General features: G+C 35.5%; 1 protein-coding gene across 1 annotated transcript; it reads left to right on the forward strand.

Moving 5' to 3' along the window:
• The first annotated feature begins 4,153 nt into the window (after positions 1-4,153).
• RAD51AP2 (RAD51 associated protein 2) lies at positions 4,154-12,804 on the forward strand. Its single transcript, XM_008590952.1, has 3 exons — positions 4,154-7,430; positions 7,775-7,858; positions 12,433-12,804. The coding sequence occupies exons 1-3, from the start codon at positions 4,154-4,156 to the stop codon at positions 12,549-12,551; spliced, it is 3,480 nt and encodes a 1,159-aa protein (XP_008589174.1). The 3' UTR covers positions 12,552-12,804.
• Positions 12,805-13,067: the final 263 nt, after the last annotated feature.

Below are 13,067 nucleotides of genomic sequence, written 5' to 3' on the forward strand. Positions count from 1 at the left end.
TGTGCCCAGCACTTTTCTAAATGCTTTATATATTATATTTTATTTAATTCGCACACCAATTAATGACGTAGGTTCTACTTTATAATTCTCACTTACAGGAATCTGTGTCTCAGAAAAGCTAAATAATTTGCTCACATTACACATCTAGGAAAAAGTTTAGTATAGGTTCAAATTTAGTTTGATTCCAGAAGACACCCACCCTACTACTACTATTCTACATGCTTCCAGGATAAAAAAATTAAATTATGTTCAGCATAGTTTTCATGTTAAGTGTGTTTTGTATTTAATGTAAATATATGTAATGCTTTAAAAATTTGAAGTAAAAGTTAGTTATATGAATTATAATGTCCAACTAACTATTTATTGTGCAAGCAACCAAAACAAAGTGATTCATCTCAGCAAAAAACTGTATAAGAGGAGAAAGCAATCTAAGTGATCGCATGTTTGTGTGATTAAAAAAGACAGACATTTTGCCATCCAAAATATTGAGAAGATTCTGGTGAAAGGTTAATTGAAAGGAACTCACAATTATTTTTAAAAGAGGCATTATTTACAATTGCATGACTCCCAATATAATACAAACTCTTGCTTTTATTTCAGTGACAAAGAGTCTTTTAATTGATAGTAACATTTGTTAGAACATCAAATGGATGTTCTAAATAGTAGAACATTCTCACCTGACTGACATGTTAACTGCATACATGGATATAGACAGTATCATGATTTTCTTAAATACTTTCCCATTTATGCTTATTGTTGACTTGATAAGTGCTGTTTGTGTTATATATAGCCATATTTATTTTAAACATTTTTAGTAAGGAATGATATTTTCCTCTCTAACCCCTGCATTTGGTTTAAATATTTTTGTTACTAGTTCTTAATAAGTATTTACAGTATGTTTTATTAGCTTTCAATCTGAAAACTTTAGATTTAGCATATTTATTCACTGCTTACATGATTTATTAAAAGAAGTAAAAGAGAAAAACTGTCATGTCACATTTCTCATCCTACCATGAAACTTAAATGATGTTAAAACCACTAATATTTAATGTCAATTTTTGGCTCTTCTGGTGGTATGGCTCAACATATTTTTCTTGTTTTTATGCGTTTTAGCTTGATCATAAAAACAAGTCTTCACTTTAATAAAACTAAAGCAAAATAAAACAAAAACAAGAAACTTAAAATACTTTCAAGACACCACAAAATCCATTTGGACTGGTAAATGTATATTAATAGTAATATCATTTAATTTTTTCTCATTAACTGAGACATTTAGTGGGAGGCATTGGGGATATAAAAATGAATAAATCCTTGTCCTGATTAATAGAGTCTAGTGGAGGGAATATATAAACACCTCAATATAATAAGATGTTTTAACTGTCCTACAGTTAGAAATATAGTACTGTAGGAACACGGATAGGATGCAGGTAATTCTGCCTGGAGATTTAATAGAGTAGGGAGGAGGTACAGTAGCTTTCACAGTGAAGGTCACTTTTGGGTATTAGTCTTTAAGGCCGAATAGAAATTTGCCAGGTGGAGAAAGAGAAGGACATTGAGAACATGCATGGAATAGCAAGAAAATAACCATCTAGTATAGGCAGCATGGGGCAAATTGTAGAAATAAAAGATGAAGCTGAAAAAGTTAAGGTAGGATCTAGAGGTAAAGATGTGGCATACCATGATAAGGACATTGGACATTAGGCATGTCATGGTACTGAATGAAATTTCAACTTTAATAGGAGCTTGCACCATATCTTCAGTGTGAGTGAGGTTTATCTCATGAACTCATTCATTCTTTCATTCATTCAGGTTTGAACTGTAATAAGAAACCAAGCTACAAGGAATCAGAAAGGTGCTGAAAAGCTCAGTTTACTGTTATTAAAAGTAAGTGCTTCCTAAGGAAGGGCAGGTAAAGATATAAAACATATGACATATGAAATGGGCTTTGAAGTGTGGGTCAGATTTGATCAAGTCTCATTTATATTTTGATTATGATGAGTCAAAGGTACAACTTTTGCATTTCTCACTTTTAACTAGTCCATTTTCAAGGTAGCATTTGGGGGAAAAAAAGGTGTAAACACATAAATAGTAGCTTTGATGGGAATTAATTGAAGTGGTAGTGACCATTAGTATAATTGTTAAATAAATAAATGCAAGAAAAGCCTCCTTTTTTGGTGTTCATTGCTATAAGTTTCTTTAGGATAGAGAAAAAGGTCTAAATTCCTATACATCTAACACTGTCTTGGACATAGTTCTCAAACAATTGTTGAATTAAATTTAATACTTCTGGGTTTTATTTGAATTCTAGTCCTTAAAAAATGAACAGTTGTTAAATAATGGTGTGGTAGAGAGCTAAAAAATAGTTCTTGGGCAAACTAGCAAGATGACGAAATAATCAAACACCAAGTTATAGATCAATCTAGAAATAACAAAGCTGTGGCATTTACTATACAGTTGAAAAGGTTGATGTTAATATGACTCCACTACACCAATTATATCGACCATAGCTGTGCAAGTCAGTCCTCATGGGCTGATCACAATCATAAAACAGAGTGTATTAGAATAGAATGTGGAGAATCTGGGATGGAAAATCAATGGGACATAACATATACAGAACCAGCACGTTGAGAATTCACTGATGTATAAGCTGAACCACCACCTCATTCTTATTTGTAGTGCTGATGAAGTGCCTAGGCTGCACGGCTTTCTGCAAATGTAAGTAAACATTTCTCTGGAGGACTTTACAAGCTACAGCAATAGCAAATGCCTAGAACTGGAAATCACAGTATATCTAGGAGTATTTGCACGACAGAGGCTGATGAAGCTCATTACCTAAGGTAGTGTGCTAGTCACATATTGTTGTACATAATTGTAGTTCTTACAAATTTTTAGAAACATAGAACATATCAAGTTTGAAACAACCACCAAAGGGAGTGAGGTTTTTGATGACTGAGTAGTAACTACATGTTTCTTTTTCTTTCTTTCTTTCTTTTTTTTTTTTGTGACCTGTAAGGGGATTGTAATCCTTGGCTTGGTGTCGTCTGCACCAGCTCAGCCAGTGAGCCCACCAGCCATCCCTATATAGGATCCGAACCCGAGGCCTCGGCGCTGCCAGCGCCGCACTCCCGCGAGTGAGCCACGGGGCCGGCCCCTACATGTTTCTTAATAAACATGAATATCATAATATTACACATTTTCAAAATAATTTTCTTCTTTATGATTATGGAATTCACGGAAATCAGAGTTGACTGTAAGTCATAAAGAAACGATTCTCAAAGCGGAGGAAAAGAAGAAGTAACATTTAAAAATTCGTTATTGCGTATGAGTCCAAACTGTATTATTATTTACGCTTACACTGAGTGGAGTGGTTTAAACATATAATTTTTATCTCTAAGTAATTTTCTTCACAATATTTGAGGGAGAAAAAAAAAAAAAACACAACGTATATGACAATGATTTTTTTTTCCCGTCTTAAGTGAAGAATTATAATGATCCGGATAATTTCCACACACTTTTCCTCAGATATTCAGATCAAGTACCAGCGCCTTCCCGCAAAACACACACTTTATTAGTGAAGTGAAAAATGTGTTTTGAAGTGCCACGGGGTGATTAAAAAGTCTTTCCAGACACAGAGAGATTTGACCCGGTGCTCACAGAGCGACACGATCTTACTGGACAAGTCACTCCACCAACTGTGGAGAAGCCGCTTCAGCCGCTTCTGAGGAAAACAGAATTTTAGAATTTTAAAAATAAAGCTGATTCCATTCACAAATTAAAAAAAGACAGATTCTGACTTTTCCCCTTACTTCGTCAAGAAGGTAGGACATATTTAGACTAGCTACAGTTGTGGCATTAGAAAGAGGCGCTAAAAATAGACAACGTGATGGCCGCGGACACCTCAGCCTCGGAGGGAAACAACTCGAGGCGCGCGGGGGCGGGTGGGACGGGGCGGGGGCGGGACTTAGGCCTGGGCGGAACCGGGCGGGTCGGGGGCGGGGCTAGTCCTCAAGCATAGCCGAGATTAGGCTTCGAGGGCGTGTCAGGGGCGTGTCTGGGGCGGCTCCGGGGGGGGGGGCGGGGCGGCACCTCCTCGCGCCCGTTGAGAAGCTGAAGGCTCTCCGGGACCTCGGACAGATCCCCTCCGTTCGCTGTCATGTCGTTCACGCGCCCCACGCAGCGGGTTGCCGAGCTCAGGGGGCCGGCCTCCTCTTTCCCGCTTCCCGAGGAGGACCCCGATTCCCAGCCACCCAGCAGCAAGCGGCTCCGTGTAGAGGAACCTGACCGCGTCTCTGAGGCGGAGTGGCGGCTGCCTTTGGTGCCTGTCTTGTCTGAGGTGGAGAAGGCCCGGGAGTTGTCTCCCAGACCCTTTGAGGCGCACCTTGTTTCAACGGATGCCTGTTTTGATAACTCCACAGACTTGTGTGTGGAGAAATCGGTTAGTGGGAAGCCCATATGTAATCTGGGATGCCAAAATTGCAAAATTCAGAAGAATAGCTGTCCGCAGTCTCTTCCCTCACCAAGTTTTGATTCTGACTTGAGGGCTTCGGGAAGGTCTGAACCAAGACCTCATGACAAAGAGGTTTTTGGTGTGCGCTGCGATGACAGACCTAAAGCAGCAGTGAGCCAACTTCTAGTCAACACCTCCAAACACGGTGTACACGGAGTGAAACATGACGATCGAAAACAATATTTAGTCCAAGGGAGAGACAATATTCTGAAAGACAATAGTTATATAAAACAGACAGAAAATCCATTTTTAGATGTTACCTTTTACAAGGAAACTAAATCAACATTTCATGAAATGAAGAACAGATGTAAAGCCGACAGTGTTATGCCATCAAATAAAAAAGAACATAACATTTCATCGTCTATACTAAAAATATCCAAATCTCACAACCAGCCCAGCTTGGAAATTGCCAAACCCAGCTATTTCAGAGATGGCAGCACAATAAGTATCCCGAAGTTTCCAACGTACTTAAATAGAAAAATGTCCTCTGTCTATTTAGAGGAAATAGCAAAGAAAAAGAATGACAAAAGCGAGGCATATGTTAGGGATTTCACAAACGTTTACTGGTCCGAAAATAGACCTGATGTTAAGAAGCAACAGCTACAGGATAATAAAAAAATTGTGGTTACAGAAAATATTTTTCCTGAGTGTTATGGAAGTAACTACCAGGCACTCAGCAACCAAAAGAACTGTGAGAGAAAAAAAGTCTTGATCAGTTCAAACTACTATAATCACAGTAGTATCAAGTGTGATGTAAGAGGCTCTACAAAGAATTTCACTCTAATACTAGAAAATGCAAATTGGCAGGAAGCAGAAACATGTCTCAACAGTTACATACCTGCCCCTTTGGAAAAATCTGAAAGCTGGGACTATAACATTAGACATATTTTGAGAAGAAATAGTGAAAATTGTTGGATTATGAATAATTACAAGATGAAATGTGAAAATATAAAAACAACTGGAGAAAAATTGAATTTGCTACATTTATTCAAAATAGACCTTTTAAGTGAGGAAGATTATCACAATACAGAAGTCATGAATGTGCATAAAGAACAATTAAAGCCTCTGATGATAGAAATACTGGATAGTCAAAAAACTTTAATAAAAATTGCTTGGTTAAATGGTAAAGAAGAAAATGATAATATGTCACAGCTGAGATATGATACTGCACAAAAAGACTTTCATTTAAGCAATATTTTTGAAAGTTTTATTACAGGAATTCTTTATTTCCATAAAAGTATTCCAGGAAATCAAAAAGACAATAATATTTTAACCTGGTATAAAATTTTGACATGTGAAAAGCAAACTGGTGTTCAAGATCTAATAACCAGGAATAAGAATGTCAATATAAAGAGTGGCATTTTAAGCATATATTTACTAACCAATGTTTCAGAATCTTTAAATATCATATTGAAAACCAACGTAGCTTCTTTGCTCAGTGACTTTGACTCTTTAACAAGAATTGGAAATGATTCTCAATTAGAAGAGGGATGCATTTTCAAAAGAATAGTGTATTTGAATTATCAAAAAAATCTTATTGTGGAAAATTATCCTGCACATCTAGTAAGAATTTTAACTTTTTCAAGACCATTAGAAGATAATATGAAACCTATGTTAAAGAAAAGAAAACTACTTAAAACTGAACAAGTTTTTGAAGGGTCTAAGAAAAAAACTAATTCCTTCAGTATGACAACTACAAATATACATTTTCCAATTTTTGAAACATATGAAAAAAATCCTCTTTTAATGGACTTTGATGACATGGAAGAAACTTATTTGACAAAAAAATTTAGTTATAAGAATATGAGTTGTCCTGAACAACTCATGAATGTGGAAAATTTGGCTCACTGTAGTTCTAATATTGTTAAAACATATGTTAAGTCTTGTCCTCAATTTATATGGAACAACCATTTATATATTAATGGAAAATTTTATGAAATAAATATGCACAACCAAGAATTAGACACTGAAAGAAAACAGGAGCATAGTAAGATCACTAGCTTTAATTCTCAGTGCACATTTGAAGATTTTTTCAATATTAGGCAACAGGCCATACTGACAAGCTATAATACAATACATAGTAAACAGACCAATACTATGACTGTAACTCAGGTGCTAAATTTCAGGAACTCACTAAGTGAAATAGGAGAAAAAAAAGAAAACTTAATTTTAAAGGAACGAGTAAAAGTCACAGCACAATGTTTAGTGAATAGTTGCCAAGTTCATAAAGATATTAAGATAGAAAATGAAGAGAAAGATAATTTTTCCCCAATGGATGATATGTTTTCTGTGCAGTCAGTTTCATTAATGAGTAAGAAAGCAAATGTGGAAGAAACTAAATATGTTAATGAAAATTACATAGCCAACAGAAATGAATGTGAGAGTATTTTGCAAGAAAGTGAGTTAGCTAATTCAAAGCATTTTTATTCAAAAAATGACTCTACATTGTATGTTAATCATCAACTTGAAACTGATTTAAGTGAAGAGAACAATGAATGTTTTCAGGACTTAACTGCTAAATGTTTGTCAACAGAAGCTCTGACACTAGAAAAAGATTTTGAGATGAAGAGTAAATTTGATTTAGTTCTTGAAGAACTTCATATGTTTCATGAAATTAGTAAGGAAGACGAAACTCTAAGCACTGTGGAAACAAACAATGGGCAACAAAATTACTTTGGAGAAAATAATGATGTTGAGGAGGAAAAAAAGGAGATAGAAAAAGATTTGAAAATGGTTGCAGTTGACAAAATATATGCATCTTCTTTGCTCTGTGATACTATAGCGGGTCCTAAAATGCATAAAATACACCAAAGTTTATTTAAATGGAAAACAGTACCCAATAATGGAGAAGAGCAAGTTCTTAATAAGTATAGATGTCTGAGAACATCAGAGGAAGAATTACTCTATTCTACTTCTGAGGAAGGTAAAAAATTCATTTTCAATTGTTCTTTTTCATGTTTAAAAATTACTGCTTTTTTCTGTGTAGGCCAAATATATAATTTTGACAAAAAAGAAGATAAAGTATAAGACAATGTTTACTGATTCATACTGTTTTCTCATAAAGGTCTGTTCAAATATTAAAAAATATATTAAAGTTGAAGCAAACAAGTTATTAAATTTTTAAAAAGAGCTTTGAAAAGTCCTGTTTCATTTCTCTAAATATTAGGAGACAACTGAAGGAAATATTTCTGAAAAAATAATGTTTATAGTGTTAGCATTTTAATATAAAAGTTACTTATTGATGTAACATAAAGATTTTATTTTCAGATTGTGAAAATCCTTTACCTAAAAGACCCGCCTTTTTTCCTGATGAATGCAAGGAAGAAAAATTTAATTATATTTCGAGAGGAGGTAAGATTTTAATTATTTTCTACGATACCTTCTAAGATGATTATCATATTCTTGTATTTTTAGCATAAGGGAAATATGGATATTTAGGTTGTTAGAAAATAAACACAAAGTTTTAGTACTTTTCAAAAACATTAATAATTTACTGATACAAATTTCAGTACTTAAAATCTGGTTAAAAGTTAAAATGCTATTTAGAATATTCTTGAGAAATAACATTTTACAAAACTGTGTTCAAATATTTGTGCTGATGTATTGCAATAACCATGTGATGAGATAGGTGTTGCATATGTCTAATGTACACATCTAAGGTAAGCAACATTAATTGACAAACTAAAAAAGGCATTTATCTGAGTTGGATTTCCATTTATGAGATATTACTCCAAATTATATATTTATTATCAATGCTCTCTATACTTTTTATTTTTATAGGGCTCTTTATATGGACATTTTATTTTGTAAATTAATAAAAATTTAGTATCATTTAGGCATGTTAACATAATTTTTGACTATGGCATTTATACTTCTGATGACTATTAATAAAATAAAACAAAATAAAAATTAAACAACTGACCTTATCTTTTGCCTAAGAGGTCCACATTATCAAAATAAAACAAAATATGTCTAATATTCATTCTAACTTGTGGTACCAATGGGTATGGTGCAGGATTAAAAATGGGCAACTAGGTAAAGTTATAGTCTCATCAGAAATTTCTGTTATTATGTAAGTTTATATTTAAAAAGATTACTGTTGTAGGTAAAAATATATTTACCAAAACATCTTCTGTCAAGCATCATTTCTGAAAACATTTTTCCTGGCTTCTCATCATCAGTAGAATGCTGTTTCTGACACCTTTACTGTCACCTCAGAACTGTATCTCTTCCTCTTTTCTTAGCTTACAATGAAATAATCTTAAAAAATAATTAATTAATGCCCTTGGAAGATCAAAAGCTCACAGGTAGTCTCTTCTCTCCTGAATAACGGAAATAATCGATGGAACAATACTCCATGAGTTTAAAAACAGGGTGGCAAGAATTAAACTGGAAAGGATAGGGTTTGCTTCTAGGACAGAAAGAAAGAACAAAATTGGATTTAAGAACATATTCTGATGTAGAATAGAGGGAGATTAGGGAGCAAAAGTCTACGTTGCTATAATGATCATAATTGTGATAATGAATTGAATATATGAGGAAGATTAAGTATGTGTACAAATGGGAAAAGAAATGTTACATTTGTTTGAAATATCTAAACCCATAATAATGTGATTCTGCCTTCACAAGTTAGTGGCTTGTCATGAAATATGAAAAATAGTGTGAGGTCAGCCAGAATTATTTAACACTACATTAGGATAGTCATCCTGGATTCACTTTCAAAGTGCATAAAAATTGAGTGATCTTGCTGAGGCTTGTTAAAATCCATAGCGTAAGGGAAAACTTGGGAGATACTTGAACGTGGGGTTAATACGAATGGATTTAATTCTCTGCCTAGGTATAGTTGGTGACTGCTTACACAGTGTGATTTTAAAGGCATCAGAAAGATCCCAATTGTACTGAAACATTTTGATATCTAACTACTTGTCATCATGATGCCTTCTCTCTACCACTAATGTCTTCAGTGCATCCCCTCTCTGTCTCTTTTTTTGACTGTCTTCTCACTCTGTGATGCATAGAAGGCAAGTATTTTGAAATTATTTTGAGTGTGTGTTATAGGCCAGTCAGCCAGTTTGCCAGGTACTTTATATATCATTTAGACCCATGGGTCTCTAATTTCAATGAATATGTAAATTACCTGGGGACCTCGTTAAAGAATTGTTTCAGTTGTGAGACTGGTCCTAAGATTCTGCATTTTTAACAAGCCCCTAGTTGCAAGGATTTAGAAAACAATTACGGTAGTATTAGTTCTAAAATAACACTAATCAATTTTATGACTTCTTAAAACACTGACTTTTATAAAATAATCTCTCGTAGTATGTTTAAGTGTTTAGAGTTGTTAAACAATACAAAACAATGAATCAATCCAGTGTATAGTAACAAAGAGATCATCATTTATTTAATAAGGTAGGAAATCCAAGGAGACAAAGGAATACATCCTCACAACTATACCTTAGTGACTATTTAAGGACATATGTGTATGCTTTGCAAAAGACCTGATGTTGATAGAAATCAGTTCAACAATTTCCCACCCATTGCAAAATTAGCAGAAGTATTTATCATGTTTGAATATAAAAGAGGAGAGTTAGCCATTGAAAAGTAATCAAATAGACTACTAATCATGACTCTGTTTTGAAATAATCTTAAAGTACACAGCATAAATTACTGAAATTTTCTAATTTATAACCAAATCTAGTATATCAATCAGGTATGATTCAACAATTTTGTCTTATTCATACAATTCCTTCTTGTTTAAGTTTTTTTTTTTTTTTTAAAATTAGCAATAAAATGGTATTGTAGGGAAAGTAAACAGTCAGGATTCCCCGAGGGGTTCGGAATCCAGCCGAGCACTTGATATAAATATGCACGTGTGCCCAGGTGTTTCTTGGCGTGGATGCGCGTGTGTGCCCAGGTGTCTTGAGTTATTGGACTTAAGTATAAAGGACGAATGGCTCTGATCCACAGTGCCCCACACCCACGGGATACCCCCCAAAAGGTGCGGGGTTTAGGGAGACAGCTGCTGTTGCTGCGTGTGGCCCACCCCTACCCCCTTGGGGGTCCACGGGGAGGCTGCTACTGCTGAAGCCTATTGCTACAAGCTTCTGTTGCTGCCAGGGCCCCGGGGATGCCCCTAGGTGCCGCCACCACTACTGTTGCTGGATCTGGTATAAAGGACGAATGGCTCTGATCCACAGTGCCCCACACCCACAGGATACCCCCCAAAAGGTGTGGGGTTTAGGGAGACAGCTGCTGTTGCTGCGTGTGGCCCACCCCTACCCCCTTGGGGGTCCACAGGGAGGCTGCTACTGCTGAAGCCTATTGCTACAAGCTTCTGTTGCTGCCAGGGCCCCGGGGATGCCCCTAGGCGCCGCCACCACTACTGTTGCTGGATCTGCTGTAAGCTGCTGCTGCTGCTGTTGCTGAGGACGCTGAGGACTGAGCTCATGTAGTCTGCCAACGGCTTCTGGGATCTTTCCCAATTACCTAGCTCCGGGACCTGCTTGTGACAGGTCTGGTGACCCAGCCAGGCGTGTGAGGGGCCTGGTGTCTCAGCCAGTACAACAGGTTTGAAGGGTCTGTGGGCCCTGAGCCCTAGCAGGACAACTGGCTACCTCGGCAAGATTCCGACAATTGCACTAGCTAGAGTAGCTATAGTCAATTAGTGTAGCTATACAATTGGTGTAGTTCGTTGCAGGATTCTGGGCAAGTAAAAGAGCCCAGCAGGTATTTTTTCTTTTTATAACTTAAAAATCTTAGTGTTGAATCAAGTATCATTAACTGATTTACAGCAGTTTTTGTGTTAAGTTGTTTTTCGCCCTATTTACATGTAGTTTAATTTTGTATTCTATTTCATTAATGTTTATGTAGATACAAGATTGTTTGGTTCAACTTAGTAGAAATCATACAGCATACCTTTTCCCAGGTATACTGAGAAATGTATATTGATTGTTTTTAATATAATGTGCTTTATATTAAGGTCACACTAATTCATTAAAGTCTAATTTACATTTTTAGCTTTACGTACATGCCCCACAGTTTATGGAAAAACAAAACTCCGAAAGTCAGAGATATTGTTGTATGTCATTATCAAAGGTAGTTGATTCTACCTGTCTGGCTAACTAGGTAACAGATGTACCTCCATGAAATATTTTGAACCTCTTTGAAAATGATATAGTATGATGTTAAAAAAAAATTCAAAATCAGAATTCTCCATTGATGCATAATAGATGGAATACACCTGAGTTCTATTAATGACAATAATCTCCATGAGAAACCAAACATAACCATTAACAATATAAGTGTAGTTATTTAGCTTGTAGTAGAAAAATGACAGTGTTTAAAGCTACATCAGCCAACTACATCAAGTTGGCTTTAAAACCTGTATAGTTTTGTTGTTTTAAGGCAGATTATTAGACTGGAATACTCATTTTATTTAATTGGTATTTTATTTTATTTTATTTTTTTCCTTTTTGACTTTTTTCGTGTCCGGCAACGGATCGCAACCCTCAGTGTTGCGCCCGTACCGGACTGGGACCGGCAACGGGATCGCAGCCCTCAGTGTTGCACCCGCACCTCGGTCAGCCAGTGAGCGGGAACCGGTCTGTATGTGGGATCCGAACCCTCAGCGGGAGCGCCGCCGCGCTCCCAAGCGGTGCACTGTAGCAGTACACCACCGGGCCGGCCCTAATTGGTATTTTATACTGGGCAAAGTACTTAACTATTCTGTGCTTAGTTTCCACATTTTAAAACTGGGTATAGGATTAAATAAAATAATGCATTTAAAGCACTTAGCACAATGCCTGACACAAAAATAATAAATGCGTAGTCAGTGCTGCTACTACAATAAATAGAAGTAAAGACTTTTAAGCATATAACGTTATATGTAATTTTTACTCATTTATGTACTTTTATTGTCTTATTTTTAGGTTGTCATTTTTCACACGGCATTTCAAGAATACAACCTCTTAAGACATGCAGTCGACCAATCAGGATTGGTTTGTCAAGGAAAGCTAGACTTAAACAACTTCATCCCTATCTGAAATAAATATTATGAGAACTTAAAAGAAGATTTTTAGACTTTCATATTTCACAACATCTAGAAATGTTTTGTTTCTTTCTTTGGATAAATGCTCTTTTCCTGCTTGAAAGTTTTGGGCTTTCTTTATTATAAAGTATGGAGAGGTTTTTTCTTTGTGTGTGTATGTGAATTACCTTATGTTTAAAAGTAACATGTTTTATTGATGTTTCATATCATATAAACAATATGTACATTAAAGTCTTTTCATGATGATATAAAACATGTTGACTTATTTTTCATGATATAGGCATATGATTCTTTTGTGGAGAAGACTGATAGCCTTTATAGGTTTCTCAAAAGGGTATGTGACCCCCCAAAATGAATTAAGCTCTAATCCATTTCCCCCATTTTTTCAGGTGAAAAAATAGAGATGCAGAAAGGATGGGTAAAGTTAAGATAACTGAGCTAGGATTGGAATAGAACCTTTCTCCTCTGTAGTGTTCTTTCTTACTTTTTTCTGCACTTCTTCCTAATCTTTATTTC

The sequence above is a fragment of the Galeopterus variegatus genome, unplaced genomic scaffold, assembly GCF_000696425.1.
Source record: "Galeopterus variegatus unplaced genomic scaffold, G_variegatus-3.0.2 Scaffold6492, whole genome shotgun sequence".
Lineage (NCBI taxonomy): Eukaryota > Metazoa > Chordata > Mammalia > Dermoptera > Cynocephalidae > Galeopterus > Galeopterus variegatus.

What these genes read in the sequence shown, in the direction of transcription:
- RAD51AP2 (XM_008590952.1), top strand. Translation starts at nt 4,154, where the DNA reads ATGTCGTTCACGCGCCCCACGCAGCGGGTTGCCGAGCTCAGGGGGCCG. An exon ending in CTATTCTACTTCTGAGGAAG is followed by an intron (nt 7,431 to 7,774) that starts GTAAAAAATTCA and finishes TTTTATTTTCAG; the next exon opens with ATTGTGAAAATCCTTTACCT. An exon ending in TAATTATATTTCGAGAGGAG is followed by an intron (nt 7,859 to 12,432) that starts GTAAGATTTTAA and finishes TCTTATTTTTAG; the next exon opens with GTTGTCATTTTTCACACGGC.